Below are 18,943 nucleotides of genomic sequence, written 5' to 3'. Positions count from 1 at the left end.
GTTGTATAATGCATAACTTATTTCACCTATTATTTCACAAAACAATAAATAAATAGACTGTTCTTAGTTTTGAAAAACAAAATTTAATATATAACATTTTTTAAATTTGCATGGAAAAAGACAAAGCAGTGTATTTTCTATTATTTTGAATTCATATTTTATTTACAAAATACTTTTTCTTGAATGGACATGAAATTACATAGTTTTAAATTTCTTGAAACATATCAGCCACCATGGCCCTTCACACCAAAAAGAAATACACAACTGCATGACTTAAAATTTATAGTTTACCCAAAAATGAAAATTCTTCATTAATTATTCACCATCATGTCATTTCTCTCTTGTAAAGCATTTGTTCATTTTCAGAACACAAATGAATATATTTTGAATGAAATCTGAGAGCTCTCTGTCCCTCCAAAGGCAGCTATGCAACTTGCACATTTAAGGTCCAGAAAGCTATAAAGACATTAAAGTAATTCATGTGACTCCAGTGGTTTACCCTCAATTTTGTGAAGCGATGTGAGTGGTTTGTTTGCAACATAACATAATTTACCTCTGTATTTATAAAATAGTATTATAATAATACTTAATCAGCCGCTGCCGCCACCTTTAATTCTTTAAGCCAGTATGGTCTGGCACAAGAGGATAACACACCACCACAACTTCAATCACAACAAAATGTTCATGATGTGGTAAAATGATTAATTACTCATTAATTACTCACCCTAATGTTGTTAAAAACCCGTACGACTTTCATTCATCTTTGGAACACAAATGAAGATCACAAATGATTCATCTTGGTCGTCATCAGCGGTGTCATGAAAAACCATTCAGCTGTGATCAGTGTGGCAAGAAGTTTAGATCCTCATCATATCTCAACAAACACCTGACAGTTCACGCAGTCGAGAGGCTGTACTTGTGTCCGGTGTGTGGAAAGAGTTTTTCACGGCTGGCCAATTGCAGAAAGCACCAGAAGATCCATTCTTCTGTGAAAACTCCTGCTTGTGTGGAGTGTAGCAATACCTTCATCACAAGTGAACATCTCAAAAAGCGTCTGAAAAGTCACTCTGAAGAAAGACCGTTCACATGTATATGGATTCAAAGAGAAAGTCCACCAAACACATGAGGATTCACACTGGAGAGAAGCCGCACACATGCCATCAGTGTGGGAAGAGCTTCAGGTCTCTGTTATGCATCATCACTCTGGAGAAAAAACATATAATTGTGATCAGTGTGGTAAGAAATTTACATCGTCATCAATTCTTAAAAGCCACCTGACGGTGCATACGGACGAGAGGCTCCATAAGTGCCCTTTGTGTGAAAAGAGTTTTTCACGACCAGACTCTCTGAAACAGCACCAAAAACTACATGATGTTGTGCGGGATCACGTGTGTTTCGAGCGTGGGAAGAGCTTTACAGCAGCGAGTCATTTGATGCATGAGAATGCATGTTTTTAATTTATTGTTTTAAAAAGTTGTGTAGTTTATTGAGATCAAACCCCTCACACCTGAGAGAACTGAATCTGTCTGAGAATATAATAGGAGATTCAGTGTCTCTTCTCTCTGCTGTACTGGAGGATCCTCACTGTAAACTGGAGAGACTTTGGTACAATCATATTTGACTCTCAGACATGAAACACAATGTAAAATATATTTGAAGTGTTCAGCCTTTTTCTGCTGCTGTGAGATTATTTTTTGTACCTGCTAAACTGATCTGATCTTAACTGAGAGAGTGAAGAGTGTGTCATTGTTCTCTACAGGTTGAGAGATTGTGATATTACAGATGAAGATTGTGCTGCTCTGGCTTCAGCTCTGAGATCAAACCCCTCACACCTGAGAGAACTGAATCTATCTGTGAATAATCTAGGACAATCAGGAGTGGAGTTGCTCTCTGATCTAAGGAATGATCCACATTATAAACTGGAGGACCTAAGATATTGTGAGTATTTTTTTTAAGGCATTTAAACAGGCCTCATATGTGTGTTAATCAGCTGCACTTTAGTCTCCTTAAACTGTGTTTAACAAGAGTTTAATTCTTTGATGTAAATATGTTATATAATTATTAGGGCTGGGAAGCGAATACAATTTTTATTCTAATTAATTACATGATGTGGCTATTAATTGATCTAATTAATCGCAAATTTATCGTACATCAAATTTGGCTGAGAAATTATCCCCAAAAGATCATTTGAAGTCATTATTGTGTAAAGCATTACATAGACATTTCAAAAAGTAGAATCAGAAAGAAATATTTTGTTTGATTCAACATGAATTTATTACATGAACTTTTGGACCATGAGGTTGAGTAAATAATGACTGAATTTTAGTTTTTGGGTGAACTATATGGAAATATGGAAATATGAAATTGAAAGTAAACATATGGTCAACTGATGTTTTATGAACCATTTTCTTAGAAATGTTAATTTACTGAATGCTACCAAGAAAGCTAGGTTACTACGTTTGTTAAATTAATTCACAGTATATGTAGCTACATTTATTATTAATGTGGGGGGCGAAAGCGCTGTATGACAGATGTATCACTTTTATTTAGTTTTTCCTTTTTTATTCAAAACATTCACAAACTTGTTGACTATAGCCTTTCATGAACTATAGGATATATAGGCGCTGATCACCCACGGAAAAATATGAGATATTCTCCATTCATTTTAACCAATAAAAAACGACTGCAGTTTTCAGACTTGACGTTCTTTTCATTTTTATAGGCTAGTTCACTTGAGGCAGTCACTATGGCATTTTTTAACGACACGTCGAGCGCGCATCAGTGTAACACATTAATGCGAAAGCGCATCAATGTAATGTGCAGCACGAATCTCTCCACAAAACTCTCTCAAATATTGTGTCCTCATGGCTCTACTCTGGCTCAGATATTACGTATGCGCGCTCGGTTATGGAGTGTGGACACCAACCGGTAGAAACATAAATCGGCGCCTATTGTCAAATATTTGAATGCGTTTTGTCTTTTAAAACACGTCGTCAGATTTTAACTGAAAAAAAAAAAAGGATTAGCCTATTATTATCGCTTTCCATAAACATCAGAGTGTATTTAACAAAATGTATTTTTGGCTAGTAGCCTATTTAATGTCGATTTAAATGTCTGTAACTTAAAATAAACTTTATGTGGTTGAAAACACTGAATAGTTGTGATATAAAAAGCACTGAGCACGTGCATCTCTGGCTCAGCGCTAGCCAAAGCGCAAAATCACATTTGAATTTAGCGGACGTTCTTACAGATGTTGTTGTACGCTTCAAAGGATTCAAACTGATTGCACTTTGCCTTTCATATCTTGTGTTTTATGGACATTCTAACTGCATTCTATAGGCTAACTTTAAATTATTTTTTCTGTAATTAATTAATTTAATTAACATGCTAAAATTCACAGCCCTAATAATTATATGAATATTTTCATCTCTTACAGTGTCTCAATGCAGTTTTTCGTTCATATCTCTGACTAATATGAATATACTAATATCTCTGGCTGTTTTTTTCTGAAATGATCTCCTGATGTGATGTGACAACAGTAATGTTTCATACTCATATGTGACTGTCTGTGTGTTTTAGGGTAGGACTCTCAGTAATTAGACGTCAGTTCAGTTTCCTCAGGATCAGCTGATGGTGAATAAGGAGCTACAGAGACTGAAGACACAGAGACACACAGCGATCACACTGACATGTGTGTGACTTCACAGCAGTTTCTTGTTTTTTTTTTTTTTGGTGTCTGTTTTTGGTCTGTTCTTTTGAACTATGTATGTCATCAGATTTTCATTATTACAGGATCTGAACTTGCTGTATATTTTTAAGACTCAATTTTATAGATGAAAATAAGTGCCTAAAATCACCGTTGGCAATTTGGAGTAGTTTTGGATTCGCTAGATAATGCACTGCTTGATCACAATGTAGATGGTGTAAGACTGTATACACAGTAAGAGTGTGACAAAAGAGACAAAACTAGAACTAGAACATTGTAATCAACAAACCATATACACAGAGTAATTAAGAGATTTATTAAGGTAGACCGTTTCGTTTATTATAATGGGAAAATGTGATTCTTTTACTTTTTTTAATTGTAAAACCTTTTTCTAAGTTTAAAAAGAGATGTTTTAAATGAGTCTACCAGCAGAGGGCGACAATGCAAATTACTTCACTGAACGTTTATTTCTACCAGAAAGACTCAAGAGGGCAGGTGGACCTTTGCGTGGTATTTATTGGGTAAGGTATTAACAGATGGTAGTGAGCTACAATGATTCATGTTTAGTTGTATAGAAAAATTCTTTGGCGTAGGCCCTGTTATTAGTCCAAATCCTAGGGATGCAGATTCGGCTGATCCTGTCTGAAGATGAAGGCAGGGGCGGAGCCTACCCCAAAAAAGAAATTATAATTGATACCCACCAGTTTAGGCTCGATTTACTAAATCATGCAAATTAGTATGTCGTGCGTACGATTTATAAATTGAGGTAACGACTTAGTAAAGCGTTTTATAAAGCGTGCACGATTTAGCCTACTGTTTTTTTTTTGTTTGTTTTTGTTTTTTTCCTGCATGTCATGTGCGGGGCTCCGTAATTATTGTTATCGTTATGTTATTACTACTAGCTGTATGACTCAGCAGTTTCACTATTGCAGTTGTATTTGGTGTGATATCTACCATGTAAACTTACTGAAACTACTGTTGTTGTCACATTTTAGAATGCTATTTGTAATATCTTTATTTGTATTTTCTTAAAGTACTTGATTGTTCATCAATAAGCATGGATTATGGTGTTTAACTTTAACGACGCCATTTTTACCAGCACAATTTTATTGTAACTGTGTCATTAATTTATATTACTGTTTCACGAAATGTATATTTATAAGAACAGTGACTTGCAAAGATGTATATCTTAATTCAACAATGTTATATAATATTGTAACATTGTATTTCGACATTTCTACATTTGTAGTAAACCACACAGACACCCATATTTTTGTATACTTCTGTCAACCAGATTAAAGTTTTCTTTGGACTTCTGGGCTATTGCACCTCTTCTTAATGGAAGAGTATGGCTGGAAGGTGAAAAACAGTTTAACGTACACAATATCAGTCATTACAGTTAGTATTACATTTTTGTGACAAATGAAGGCATAAATAGTAAATATTTATGAACTAATGACTGTGTATGCTATGGGCATGAGAAGCCACATTAGGCAGATTAACACAGAAAGACTACATAGACCATGTTACATGAAAGGCCGCAGAATGCCAATTATGTGAATAGCAGGAAGTGTAAAAAATGTAGCGCAAGACACTCGCGCTGCCGGACTCAGACCTGAAGTGCATGCAGCCAAAGCCACTAGATGACAGGCCTGCAACAATTAGCCAAAAAAGCGTAACGGCTAATGCTAACGCTGTGGCTGCCAGTACGCAGGAAAGGAGGGTTCCCTTTCGATACTTCACTTGTACTGCGTCTTGCTAGATGCTACGGGGAAACTCCTTTTCTCCAATAACTGAAGCATTATTCAATCACAGCAGTGAAACTGCACGGCCATTGGTTCGTGCAGTTGGAATAAAACGATCCAATGACGGCACGGCGGAGCTACGCGAGCCTATGGCGAAGAAGCCCGCCAGAATGGGCGTGGCATCTGGCTATATAAGCCGGCACTTCACATAGGATCTCTGATTCATTCTCTTTCAGCGACGACGATCACTTCTCTTCACTGGATCTACGAAACTTGAAGATGTTGAAAATTATATTGTTTTTTGATATCGCGAATGGGCTCATATTCGTGATCTCAAACATATTCTCAAAACCATCATTTGCTGAATGTCCTGGGAAATGAGCTCTGACGAGAACTACCTTTCTAAAGGTGCAATGACGTTGCTGCCTATGAGTGGATCAGATTTGAGTCATGTATGACTCAAACAGAGACTGTAAAGTGTCAGACGATGCTTCATCCTACGGACTGGGGGCTGACCTTATGCAGAGGTGGCCAGAAGGTTGGAGGCCAGTGGCTTATGCATCGTCTTACTCAGACTGAGCAGAGATACGCGCAAGTGGAAAAAGAGGCCTTGGGTCTCACATGGGCATGTGAAAGATTCAAAGTCTTTCTCATTGGCAAGTCTTTTTGAATTGGAAACCGACCACAAGCCATTACTGAGTCTCTTGGGATCACAAGTTGTGGATGCTCTTCCTCCTCGTATCCAGAGGTTTAAAATGCGACAGATGCATTACTCCTACTCCTTTGTTCATGTGCCAGAAAAGAGTTTGTGGGTAGCTGACACCCTGTCATGCACTCCGGTAAAGCAGTGTGAGCTACAAGAAGAGAGAGAGGACACATATATAAGTAGACTCTATCATGGGGAATTTGCTAGCAAGCACAACAGCTGAGAGAAGAACTAAAGAGTGACACTGTATGCTCCAATGTGATGAAACTGTGTGTTGAAGGGTGGACAGAGCACAACAAGAGTGACCTAATACTGGAACGATACTGGGCAGAATGTGCTCTCTTAACTGTACAGGATGACCTGTTGCTGAGAGGCACGAGGCTGGTCATTCCAGCTGCCATAAGAAACAGCATACTTAGCAAGTTGCATGAGGGGCACTTAGGACTTGTGAAATGCAGAGAGTGGGCAAGACAATCAGTATGGTGGCCAGGGATAAGTCATTGGCTGAAGGAAGCTCAACTGCATGACATGCCTCAAGGAGAGACAAAACCTAAAAGAACCACTCATGCCCACTCAGCTTCCCAACAGGCCCTTGCAAAGGCTAGGGGCAGATTTATTCATGCTGGGAACTAAAACGTGTCTGCTTGTGATGGATTACTATTCCAGCTATGTGGAGATTGCTCAGTTATCACCCACCAAGTCTACTGACGTCATTGTCCACATGAAGTCCATATTCACATGTCATGGAGTTCCAGAGATTCTGGTTACAGATAATGGACCACAATTCTCTGGACACTCATTTGCATTCTTTGCTGCTTCTTATGGATTTGTCTATGTTACTAGCAGTCCTAAGTTTCCCCAGAGCAATGGAGAGGCTGCTCTTCTCAAGAAAGCCAGTGACCCACCTTGATCTCCTGGTATATTGAGCTACCCCCTTGCAGAATGGGTACAGCCCAGCTCAGCTTCTTATGGGCAGAAGGTTGCAAACAACTGTGCCCACTCTCATCATTGCTAGACCCAGCACTCCCCGATACTGCTGCAATTTTCTCGAAAGATAAGGAAAGAAAGAGTGCAGATGCAGAGCATTTCAAGAAACATCATAGAGCTAGAATGCTTCCACTTCACAATTGTCTGGTTTCATCATTGCTACACAAAAGTTCAGCTTGACACACACATGAGGTTTTACACTGAAGAGAAGCTGAAAAGAAGTTTCAAACATGTATCAGGTCTCATCTGAAGAAAAAGAAATAAAAAGATGTGATGAATCTGATAAAAGCAATTGTTAAAGGTGTTCAAATAAGGTATAGCTTTAAAAATCTCACAAGATTTGTAAAGCTGTTTTCACTTTTACTTTGGAGAGTAGCAAAAGTATTAGTTTACTAATACTTTATAAGTTACATGATTTTCTCCCCCCTTACCTAGGCTATAAGAACATAAATGTAGGTGAAAACGACAAAATAGTCTTAAAATGGAACAAAACAAATTAAAAACGAAAAAAGAAATATAACCATACAATATTTAGACCAGTAGTCTGAGTAAGTAATCTGTAGAAAAACAATTTATGAACTAATATAAGAATTTGATAAAGCAAAAACAAATATATTATAAAGTTGTTTAAATGAAGTAGCTTTGAAATGTCACGAGATTTGTAATGATGTTTTCCTTTTACTTTGTACAAAAGTATGTGTAAACAAACACACAACTTTTTATTCAACACATTTCAATCTACTTAAGCCTACTGTGTCATATGTGATGCATTATGTTCTAAGGCTTTCAAATGATCAACACAATCAAAACTCTGCTGAAAAACCTGTTGCACACGATCTACTACATGCCTTCAGTCATCCGACTCCTGGTCATGCCACAGTCTAACACACAGATTTGTTTACGCATTAAACTCGTTATCGTTACCATAACAAAATGATCTCTTGCCACGTAATTTAAGTTTGCCCTGCTGTATCTTTCAACATTGCTAAGTAAATGCCTGTAACCATTTATTCTGTAAAAACAAACCTGTAACCATTTATTCTTTAAAAACAAAAACAAAAAGACGTGCACCGCCGTGCTGATGAGGCTTCAGATCGAGCGCGTGACCTCATCATCGGCACAAAAAAAGAGTGAAAGTAAATGTTCAGAGTTGATTCGCCATTTAATCGGTCGAAATTGGTTCTTTAGCTACAATACGGAGTATCAACGTGATTAATGATGAGAACCTTTAAAATACATTTACATGTAGCTACTTGATAGAAAAGGAAGATTGTGAATCTGCGTGTAATTAAATGTTGATCAAGGTGAGTGTTCAGCTCTCGAGAGGCTTTACAGGTGAATTTCGCATTCATATTTTCCCTTAAGGAAGCAGTAGCTCTTTGATTTGAATTTGATATTTTTCAATTTTAAGCACGTTAACGTGGTTTCATTGGTTTTCCGTGTTTTCAGTGGTTTATTTGCATTTATTTATTTAGCATTTGTGTTAACATACGACTAACAATGAATATTTGAGTGAACGCCGCGTCTCATGATCCTGTTTCCGACTCTCAGGATCCGTTCAGCTTAATTATTTTTTTGTCATTTCCATCCAGAGTCAGTATTGGACATCAGATTTTGTTGAACCTATTCAGCATCATGGATGATACACAAACATCTAGAGATGAAAATTTTTCTCCAGGACGCAGGTACTTTGAATAAACACTATATTAAACCACATTTAAATGATAGAAGTTAGGTTAAAGATTAAAACTGAAAACTTTATTTAAAACCAATAAGATCAGCCTCCATAAAGAGTTATTTGAAGAACAATACCTGAAGACTTCGTATTAAATTATTATTATCATAAAGGATCAAATCTGTCTCTGTTATAGTTCAGTTGTGAAGAGATCACAACGAGAGCCCAGCTGTGTGTCTATGAGGAGTGATGGGTCTGTGGATCATCCAATAGATTTTAAGAGTGGAGATACACAGACTGATCTCAGGTATACCGTTTCTATAAAAATTGGCTTATTATATGGCTTTTTATATTATCAGAATAATATAAATAGGCCTAGAATTTATTTTTCTCTCATATTTTAACGTAGTGTTGCTCACACAAGAGTCACATTTGTGAAAGCACTGTTGTTCAATTTACAATTTTTGTAATAACTAAATGCAATGATAATTAAGTGATTGTTTTAATAATAATTTAATAATAAATAAATATGTGCTTTGCTAAATATGGTCTTTTAAATGATTAACTTTAACCTTTCTTTATTATAGTTCAGTTCATCAGAAGAGATCAGAACCAGAGTCCAGCTGTGTGTCTATGAGGAGTGACAGGTCTATGGATAATCCAATAGATTTTAAGAGTGGAGATACACAGACTGATCTCAGGTATACCGTTTCTATAAAAATTGGCTTATTATATGGCTTTTTATATTATCAGAATAATATAAATAGGCCTAGAATTTATTTTTCTCTCATATTTTAACGTAGTGTTGCTCACAAAAGAGTCACATTTGTGAAAGCACTGTTGTTCAATTTACAATTTTTGTAATAACTAAATGCAATGATAATTAAGTGATTGTTTTAATAATAATTTAATAATAAATAAATATGTGCTTTGCTAAATATGGTCTTTTAAATGATTAACTTTAACCTTTCTTTATTATAGTTCAGTTCATCGGAAGAGATCACAACGAGAGCCCAGCTGTGTGTCTATGAGGAGTGATGGGTCTGTGGATAATCCAATAGATTTTAAGAGTGGAGATACACAGACTGATCTCAGGTATACTGTTTCTATAAAAAATGGCTTATTATATGGCTTTTTATATTATCAGAATAATATAAATAGGCCTAGTATTTATTTTTGTTACGTGTTGGTATTGTAGAGACGAGGCGAATACGGAAACCCACAATAATGAGGGTATTTAATCAACGAAGGAGCAAGAAACACAACCATACACATTTAGAATAACAATAGAACTGACAAAGGAGTGCAGGGAGTGAGTCCAACTTAAAGGGAGTGTTGACGAAGACAACAGGTGCAGGGAATCCAGGGAAATGGCGGGAAGGCTGATGAGGGAAGTGAAAACAGGAGTGGAGCAAGGAGGATCCTGGGAAACGGAGTCCGGGAAGGCATGGATGTGACATTACCTCCCCCTCCCCGGAAGGCGTGACCTCACGCCTCAGATAAAACAGCGGGGAGGAGGGCGCCCTGGAGACCTACAGGCAGGTGCGGGGGGTGCAGGTGGGTGCGGAGGTCTCCAGGGCGGTACTAGGTCCTTGGCCGTCATGGGGTCTGAAGCCGTGGGCGGCCACGGCTGGTCAGGGACCGTGGGCGGCCACGGCTGGTCAGGGACCGTGGGCGGCCACGGCTGGTCAGGGACCGTGGGCGGCCACGGCTGGTCCGGAGCCAGGGATGGCCACGGCGGGTCAGGAGCCTTGGCAGGCCACGGAGGGTCAGGAGCCTTGGCAGGCCACGGCGGGTCAGGGGCCGTGGGCGGCCATGGCAGGTCTCCGAGCCCACCCCCATCTTTCCCACCCACGGATACCCTCCCCTCCCAAAAAAAATATTTTGAGAGACTCAGGGGTTCAAAGGGCTCGTGGGCTACTGGAGTGGGTTCAGCGGCGGTTGGGGTGGGCTCGGCGGCGACGGCAGGAGCTGGGGCGGGCTCGGAGGCGGCGGCGGCAGGAGCCGGGGCGGGCTCGGCGGCGGCGGCGGCAGGAGCCGGGGCGGGCTCGGCGGCGGCGGCAGGAGCCAGGGCGGGCTCGGCGGCGGCGGCAGGAGCCGGGGCGGGCTCGTGACAGGCTGGAGCGGCGTTTAACGGGGCATCTGGTGTTTAACGGGGCATCTGGCCAGTTCACCAAATAAGCAAGCTCGGTAAATTCCTCCACATACCTCTCCAGCGGGCGACCGTCCTGCCGGAACCCACACAGGCGATCCTCCGCTGAAGCTTGCTGGGGAGACTCGGGAACCAGGAATAATCCCATACTTTTTGTAGATTTCCAAAGGTAAGGTCAGTTCTTCTGTTACGTGTTGGTATTGTAGAAACGAGGCGAATACGGAAATCCACAATAATGAGGGTATTTAATCAACGAAGGAGCAAGAAACACAACCATACACATTTAGAATAACAATAGAACTGACAAAGGAGTGCAGGGAGTGAGTCCAACTTAAAGGGAGTGCTGACGAAGACAACAGGTGCAGGGAATCCAGGGAAATGGCGGGAAGGCTGATGAGGGAAGTGAAAACAGGAGTGGAGCAAGGAGGATCCTGGGAAACGGAGTCCGGGAAGGCGTGGATGTGACAATTTTTCTCTCATATTTTAACGTAGTGTTGCTCACACAAGAGTCACATTTGTGAAAGCACTGTTGTTCAATTTACAATTTTTGTAATAACTAAATGTAATGATAATTAAGTGATTGTTTTAATAATAATTTAATAATAAATAAATATGTGCTTTGCCAAATATGGTCTTTTAAATGATTAACTTTAACCTCTCTTTATTATAGTTCTGTTCGTCAGAAGAGATCAGAACCAGAGTCCAGCTGTGCGTCTATGAAGAGGGATGTGTCAATGGATCAGCCATTAGATTTTAAGAGTGGAGATACACAGACTGATCTCAGGTATAAGATTTCAACAAAAGATAAGATTTGAAGATATCATACTGAATAAAAAAGACATTTGGGTCTCATTCACCAAGCATGTGTACACACATGCGTAAAATATGCGCACAAACATTTTCACGAACAAATCATGATTCACCATATAGTTTCATGCTAAAATTTATTCTAGATGTGTGAAAAATGTAGGAACAACTGAAAACACACATATGCAAAAAGCACTTTCTCTGTGTGGCCATATAATCGTGTTAAGAAGTTATATTTCATCTTAACACAACTATAATTATACACTATTTATATTATATTATAAAATTAATAAATGATAGGCATTCAATTTAATGTCATCTTAAATGTTAATTTTCTGATCATATTTTTTTTTCAGGCACATTTTCCAGGCAATTCCAAACCACATCAATCTCACTACTAACTACTATTACTATTAAACTATTACTATATACAATTAAAACTACTATTAATTTTGTATTTAATCATTTATAAGTGATATATAATTGCTCATGAAGGCTGGAAATGAAAAACACCTTATATTCAGGTGTGTACAATTATTAGGCAGGTTTTCTTTTACAGATAAAATAAGCCAAAAAGAAATTTAACTCAGACCGAAAAGTCAAATATTATTAAATGCTCATGAGAAAAATGCAATACTAATGTAATACTAGAAATTGCAAAGTTAAGGCATGACAATTGGACAGTGAAATGCTCATTGGGTCATCAGGGTCAGACAAAAACAGGTGGAGAAGAAAAGACATGTTAACTGCAGAATAATTTAGAATTAAGGTGAAGAATTAAGTGTGAAACCATCAGGAACACTTTAGTCTCCAGCGCCACCATTTTCCAGAACATAACCTACCTGGAGTCTCCAGAAGTGCAAGGTGTCAGGATCTCAGAGACTTAGGGTAAAGAATCCTAAAAAATGACTCCCACTTAATAAGAAGAACAAACTGAAGTGTTGTAAAATACATGAAGACTGTTTTTATAGGCTTTATAGACAGACAGATTGAGAGTGACTCTTGAAGGACCAGCACCACATCCTCTTGTACCACTGTTTAAAGAATTTATCTTCCAGATTCTGGAAGTAATTTTTCAAGATCATTTTTAGTCTATCTCTGCAAAACTGAATTTTCAGGATGGGAAATGGACTAAAAATTAATTTTGCCTGTTAAAGAAAACCTGCCTAATAATTATGCACACCTGAATATTAAGGCGTTTTTCATTTCCAGCCTTCATGAACAATTATATATATATCACTTATATATGATTAAATACAAAATTAATAGTAGTTATTAAGATTGATGTGGTTTGGAATTGGTAAAATGTGCCTGAAAAAAAACTTGCAATAATTATGCGTGCACTGTACAGTGAGAGTAAGAAAAGCGGCATTATAGCTTCAGCTACTAGGTTTCTCTGAATAATGCAGATTTACACATGTGGACAGTTGGGTCTGTATAAAAGGTGTTTATTGTGTTTGACCTTGTTTTGAGAATGGCACACTTGGCTTTGCTCAAGGATCTGGCAAGAGCACGTCTGCAGAGAGCGGCATATGTTTGACGAGAGTGACGAAAGACTGTAAAGAAAATGTTGTGCGGAAAGCCCTTATATGGATAAATGTTTGTGTGTGTTTTATGCACATTACTAACCTCATGCACAGGGCCGCTCATTTAGAATACTCACAATTTACCAACATTATAACAAGATTAAACAAATTCATGTGCGTATGCATGTGTTGTGATTTTTGATGAGAAGTTCTCTTGTGCATACAAATACGAAATAATCCATTCAATTATTAGTGAATGAGACCCACTGTGCTTATTAACTCATGAAATAATGTGGTATTTAAATTTTACAGCCATGAAGTCCTCAACAGGTTTAGATCAAATCTGAAGAAGAAGTTTGAGTGTCTGTATGAGGGAACAGCAAAGCAGGGAAACCCAACACTCCTGAATGAGATCTACACAGAGCTCTACATCACAGAGAGTGAGAGTGGAGAGATCAGTAATGAGCATGAGGTGAGACAGATTGAGACACAATCCAGGAGAGCAGAAACAGAGGACACACCGATCCAATGCAGTCACATCTTTAGACCTTTACCTGGACAAGACAAACCCATCAGAACTGTGCTGACAAAGGGAGTCGCTGGCATTGGAAAAACAGTCTCTGTGCAGAAGTTCATCCTGGACTGGGCTGAAGGGAAAGAGAATCAGGACGTCCAGCTCATATTTCCACTTCCTTTCAGAGAGATCAATTTGATGAAGGACAAAACACTCAGTCTTTCAGATCTTCTTCATGTCTTTTTCCCTAAAACAAAAGAAATGGAAATATCCGGTGACAAATATAAAATAGTGTTTATCTTTGATGGCCTGGACGAGTGTCGTCTTCCCTTACATTTTAAAAAAAATGAGACTTTACGAGATGAAAACAAAAAGAAATCAGTGGACGTGCTGCTGACGAACCTCATTGCAGGGAATCTGCTTCCCTCTGCTCTCATCTGGATCACCTCCAGACCAGCAGCAGCTGATCTCGTCCCTTCTGAGTGTGTCCATCGAGTGACAGAGGTACGAGGCTTCAATGAGCCACAGAAGGAGGAATACTTCAGGAAGAGAATCAGTGATCAGAGTCTGGCCAATACAATCATCTCACACCTGAAGTCATCAAGGAGCCTCTACATCATGTGCCACATCCCAGTGTTCTGCTGGATCTCAGCCGCTGTTCTAGAGAAGATGATGAGTGAAGCAGAGAGTGGAGAGATTCCCAAGACTCTCACTCAAATGTACACACACTTCCTGATCCTTCAGACTGACATCAAACATGAGAAGGACTATGAGAAGAACGTGACAGATGAAGACATGATCCTCAAACTGGGGAAAGTGGCTTTTCAGCAGCTTGTGAAAGGCAATGTGATCTTCTATGAGGAAGACCTGAGAGAGTGTGGCATTGATGTGACAGAAGCATCAGTGTACTCAGGATTGTGCACTCAGATCTTCAGAGAGGAGTTTGGCTGGTATCAGGGGAAAGTCTTCTGCTTTGTTCATCTGAGCATTCAGGAACATCTAGCGGCTCTATATGTGCACCTCTCCTTCACAAACAACAACATAAATGTGTTTGACCCAATCACCAAACAGAGTTTGTGGTCTAAAGTTAAGGACTGGTTTCAACACATGTTTAAACTTGTTTCATTATCTGAGCTGCATCAGAGGGCTGTGGATGAGGCTCTACAGAGTAAAAATGGACATCTGGACCTTTTCCTGCAGTTTCTTCTGGGTCTGTCAGTGGAGTCTCATCAGATTCTCCTACAAGGACTAATGAAACAGACAAAAAGCAAATCTGACAGCAATGAGGAGACAGTTGAGTACATCAAGATGAAAATCAGGACCATTGACTCTCCAGAGAAATCCATCAATCTGTTCCACTGTCTGAATGAACTGGGTGATCATTCACTAGTGGAGGAAATACAAAAGTATCTGAAATCTGGAAGAATAAAGGAAGCCAAACTCTCTTCATCTCAGTGGTCAGCTGTAGCTTTTGTGTTGATGACATCAGAGAAGAAGCTGGATGAGTTTGATCTCACAAAGTTTATTCTAAGAAACAATAAAGCTGAAAATATGAAAGTTTTTCAGAAGCTGCTGCCTGTGATTAAAGAATCCAGATCAGTTCAGTAAGTGTCACTGAGAAAAATCATTTCACTGTTAAAACATTAAGAAAATAATAGTTCATAAATCTTCAGTGCTGCAGAAGTTGTCCAGAGTTTAGTGGTCAGTATTTTGATGTGTTTTCTAAACCGTGACAATGAAAAATTCCTTCAGACATTCAAACAAAGTCAGAGAATATTCATATGAATAAATAATTCAGGTTTACCAGTTGAATGTTCTTGCACATAATTTTTTAAATATTTGTTATTAAATAAATGACATAAAAGAAATTAAGACCAAATAAACAACTGGATAAACAGCTAATTTATTAAGTAACTCAAATCTCCTAAAATTTTTGATGTATAGTTAACATATAGCAGAGTCATACATTTTTTATTTTTTTTTTATTTTAGTCAGGTGGACGATTAAACATTTACCTGAACTTTAGCTTAAAGTTGACTAAAAGTTCACATTTTAATTTGACTGTGAGATGGACACTTAAAGAATCAAATCACTGAGTATCTGAAATTAGTGCAGGTTCTCTAGTAAAGAGCAGATGTAATGTGCAGCAGAGCGGCTCCACCGTAACAAGAATAGCAATGTACAGTGACACATTTAAGATCATTAACAAGTCATTACTTTTACAAATAATTGGAATGGAATTTCAAAAATAAATTGATACGAATATAATTTTCTAGTAATCTATTAGTCTGCATGTACATCAGTCCTCTCAGCAGCAAGAAAAACAAAACTTTTACTCAGTGGATTATATATAGCGTAGAAAGTGCGCTCCCTTTATAATCACTAAAAAGCGGTCACTCATCTCAGTTCACAATCTCACAAATTTCCATTATAATCAATAAAGTTGTCTGAGTCCAGGTTTTTGAGCAGTGAGTGGATTCTGACTAAATGAAACACCTCTGATTGGCCATTGTGTTCAAGAGATCAAAAACATGTCTGTGATTGGTTACATTTCTCACTGCTGCAAAAACACATTGTAAATAGAAAAAAACTGTTTCGCCAATATGATATTATTACAGTATCAACTGAGGGTGCTTATATTTATGTTTGACATTTTTATTAGTGTGAATTTGACCATGAAACAGATAAAAATTTGTGTAACGAGTCGTCACTCGAGTTGGGATCCATAAGCAGGCTTTTATTAGAGAAATGCGTAGTACAACAGGCAGGGTCAAACAGGGGCAAACAGAATGATGAGGGACAGGCAGAATCGTAGTCAGGGTACAGGCAAGGAATCAGGGCAGACAGATAACACTCACAGTCCAGGTAACAATAAACAGTCCAAAGGCAGGCGGCAGAGATTTGTAAACGAGAGGCAAACAGGATCAGTAACAGGCAGGCAAATAACACAGGAAACCGCTCAGAAATGTACACCATGGCAATACAAGACTTCGCAAAGGTGATGGGGAAATGAGGGCCTTAAATAGTCCGGTAAATGAGCTTCAGCTGGGTGTGGTGATTAGTCCAAGGTACGGGGCTGCTGGGAAATGTAATGCGTGAGTGTGTGCACGTCAGTACTCGGGAGAGGGTTCCCTCCGATGGCCAGAGGAGGGAATTACGGAGTTCGTCTCTGTGACAATTTGACATTGTTCAATTATATTGGAATTGAAAGTTGTTGGATAGATTTTTTGATAACGGTTTGATAATTTAACTATTTATTATGCTATTTGATTTTCATCTCTTTACAGGTTGAGAGATTGTGGCATCACAGATGAAGGTTGTGCTGCTCTGACTTCAGCTCTGAGATCAAACCCCTCATACCTGAGAGATCTGGATCTGTCTGGGAATAAACTAGGAAAATCAGTGAATCTGCTGTCTGATGTACTACAGGATCCTCACTGTAAACTGGAGAAACTGTGGTAAGATATTTAAGAGATGAACAGTATTTTTAAATGTATTTATCTGTGTCCTCTTATGTCAGATTCTTAAATTTAATCAATAAATTAATTCATAATAAAAAGACACTGTGTTTGGCTATTATTAACAATCAAATGAAGTCAGTATCAATAAAATCCATCTTTGGATTTACACATACAGTTTAACGCAGCTCAGACATTGCATGAATAGATTTGCACAGCAATAATAATTGCATAAATTGTGCTAAGAGATTGTTTTAAAAATAAAATTTTTAATGTAGAAATATTAAATAATTGAAATAATAACCTACTTTTTTATATATACAATATGATACTAAAACCGCCAGTAGGTGGCGTCAAGTCACTGTCTTAATGAGTGAGTTGAATCCTTCATTCAACTGATTCATTCAAAATACAAATTCATTTAACTTATCAAATGACTGTATGAATCATAGACTGTAAAAATGTATGAATGGATACCCTAATTGAATCATGTACTCTGATTTGTTCAAATACACTGATTCTTTGAGGAACAAAACATTGTGTTACTCTGAGTCGCAGCAATTCTGCTGTTTGTTCTGTTTTCTTTGATGGTGCAAAAACAGACTGTGTTTGAAATCTGAAAGTTATTCAGTAAATTGTTTATTGAAGTTGTTGTATAAAATCAGTTTCACATTTGTGTGCAGATGTTCAGAAAAATTACTCTCTTGCTTGTGTGATAACTCCTATATCATGTTATAAATATAAAAAACAGGAACTTTTTTTTTCTAACATTTTGATGATATTTCTTCCCCACTAGTGTAATGACATGGTAGTGAGATGGGAGAGAGCGCTCAAAACTCTTCAGATTGCATAATTTAGTGGAGAATTTAGACAGAGAATTTATCAGTATCTTTCTAAATGTGCGCTATTTTGGCTAAAATCCGTAATGGAGCTGTTTAAAGTAGCCATGTGGTCACAAATAAACATGAACAGATGCGATTCAATACACGTGTCCGTCTTCTGTGTGGAATAATGATAAATACATTTATGGCATCGAAGCTCGCAGTCGGAGGCTGGTCCGTTTATAGACCTCGCTCAAACTGGCCAGACAGTGGAAATGAGACTAATAATTTCTGACTGGCAAAACTGAACAAATCAAACGAACATAAATGGGTAAAAGTGGGGCGCCATACTGACCGGGGCCCATGAGCTCCTCAAGCCCAGTGGGAAGTCCAGCCATGGTGAATAGTGTCATTTATTAAAAACAGATTTTACACAAGACAGACATTTAATATAGTGCAAATAAAAGATATTATTTTTCCTGATTGAATGATACATTAGATGTTTTATGATCATGTTTTGTGACATTTTAGATCTCAGTCTAATGATCCATCAAACATATTAATTCGAGCTTTAAGTTTGTATTTTCTCTTTAATAATGGATTCACTGCTAAACTGATCTGATCTGAACTGAGAGAGTGAAGAGTGTGTCATTGTTCTCTACAGGTTGTATGATTCTGGAGTCACAGATGAAGGTTGTGCTGCTCTGACTTCAGCTCTGAGATCAAACCCCTCACACCTGAGAGAACTGAATCTGTCATGGAATAAACTAGGAAAATCAGTGAATCTGCTGTCTGATGTACTACAGGATCCTCACTGTAAACTGGAGATACTGTGGTAAGATCATA

At 38.2% G+C, this 18,943-nt stretch overlaps 1 protein-coding gene and 1 long non-coding RNA gene across 4 annotated transcripts in view; one reads left to right on the top strand and one right to left on the bottom strand.

The window, feature by feature from the left end:
* LOC127496210 (NACHT, LRR and PYD domains-containing protein 12-like) overlaps nt 1-18,943 on the top strand; it is a 206,778-nt gene that overhangs the window by 118,992 nt on the left and 68,843 nt on the right. For 2 of the 3 annotated variants that reach the window (XM_051863936.1, XM_051863937.1), the window contains 2 exons: nt 1,760-1,938; nt 3,580-5,018. In XM_051863936.1, coding sequence (XP_051719896.1) covers nt 1,760-1,938; nt 3,580-3,584 — 184 coding nt within the window. In that variant the 3' untranslated portion in view covers nt 3,585-5,018. Of the gene's footprint in view, nt 1-1,759; nt 1,939-3,579; nt 5,019-17,105; nt 17,277-18,761; nt 18,933-18,943 lie in introns of those variants that run through there. The other variant, XM_051863934.1, reaches the window with a different exon arrangement.
* Nucleotides 1-18,943, bottom strand: part of LOC127496213 (uncharacterized) — a 163,319-nt gene that overhangs the window by 84,047 nt on the left and 60,329 nt on the right. The window lies entirely within an intron of this gene.

This window comes from Ctenopharyngodon idella, chromosome 15 (genome assembly GCF_019924925.1).
Source record: "Ctenopharyngodon idella isolate HZGC_01 chromosome 15, HZGC01, whole genome shotgun sequence".
Taxonomy (NCBI): domain Eukaryota; kingdom Metazoa; phylum Chordata; class Actinopteri; order Cypriniformes; family Xenocyprididae; genus Ctenopharyngodon; species Ctenopharyngodon idella.
The sequence above is the reverse complement of the archived record's forward strand: the minus strand, read 5'-3'. Positions and strand labels throughout refer to the sequence as shown.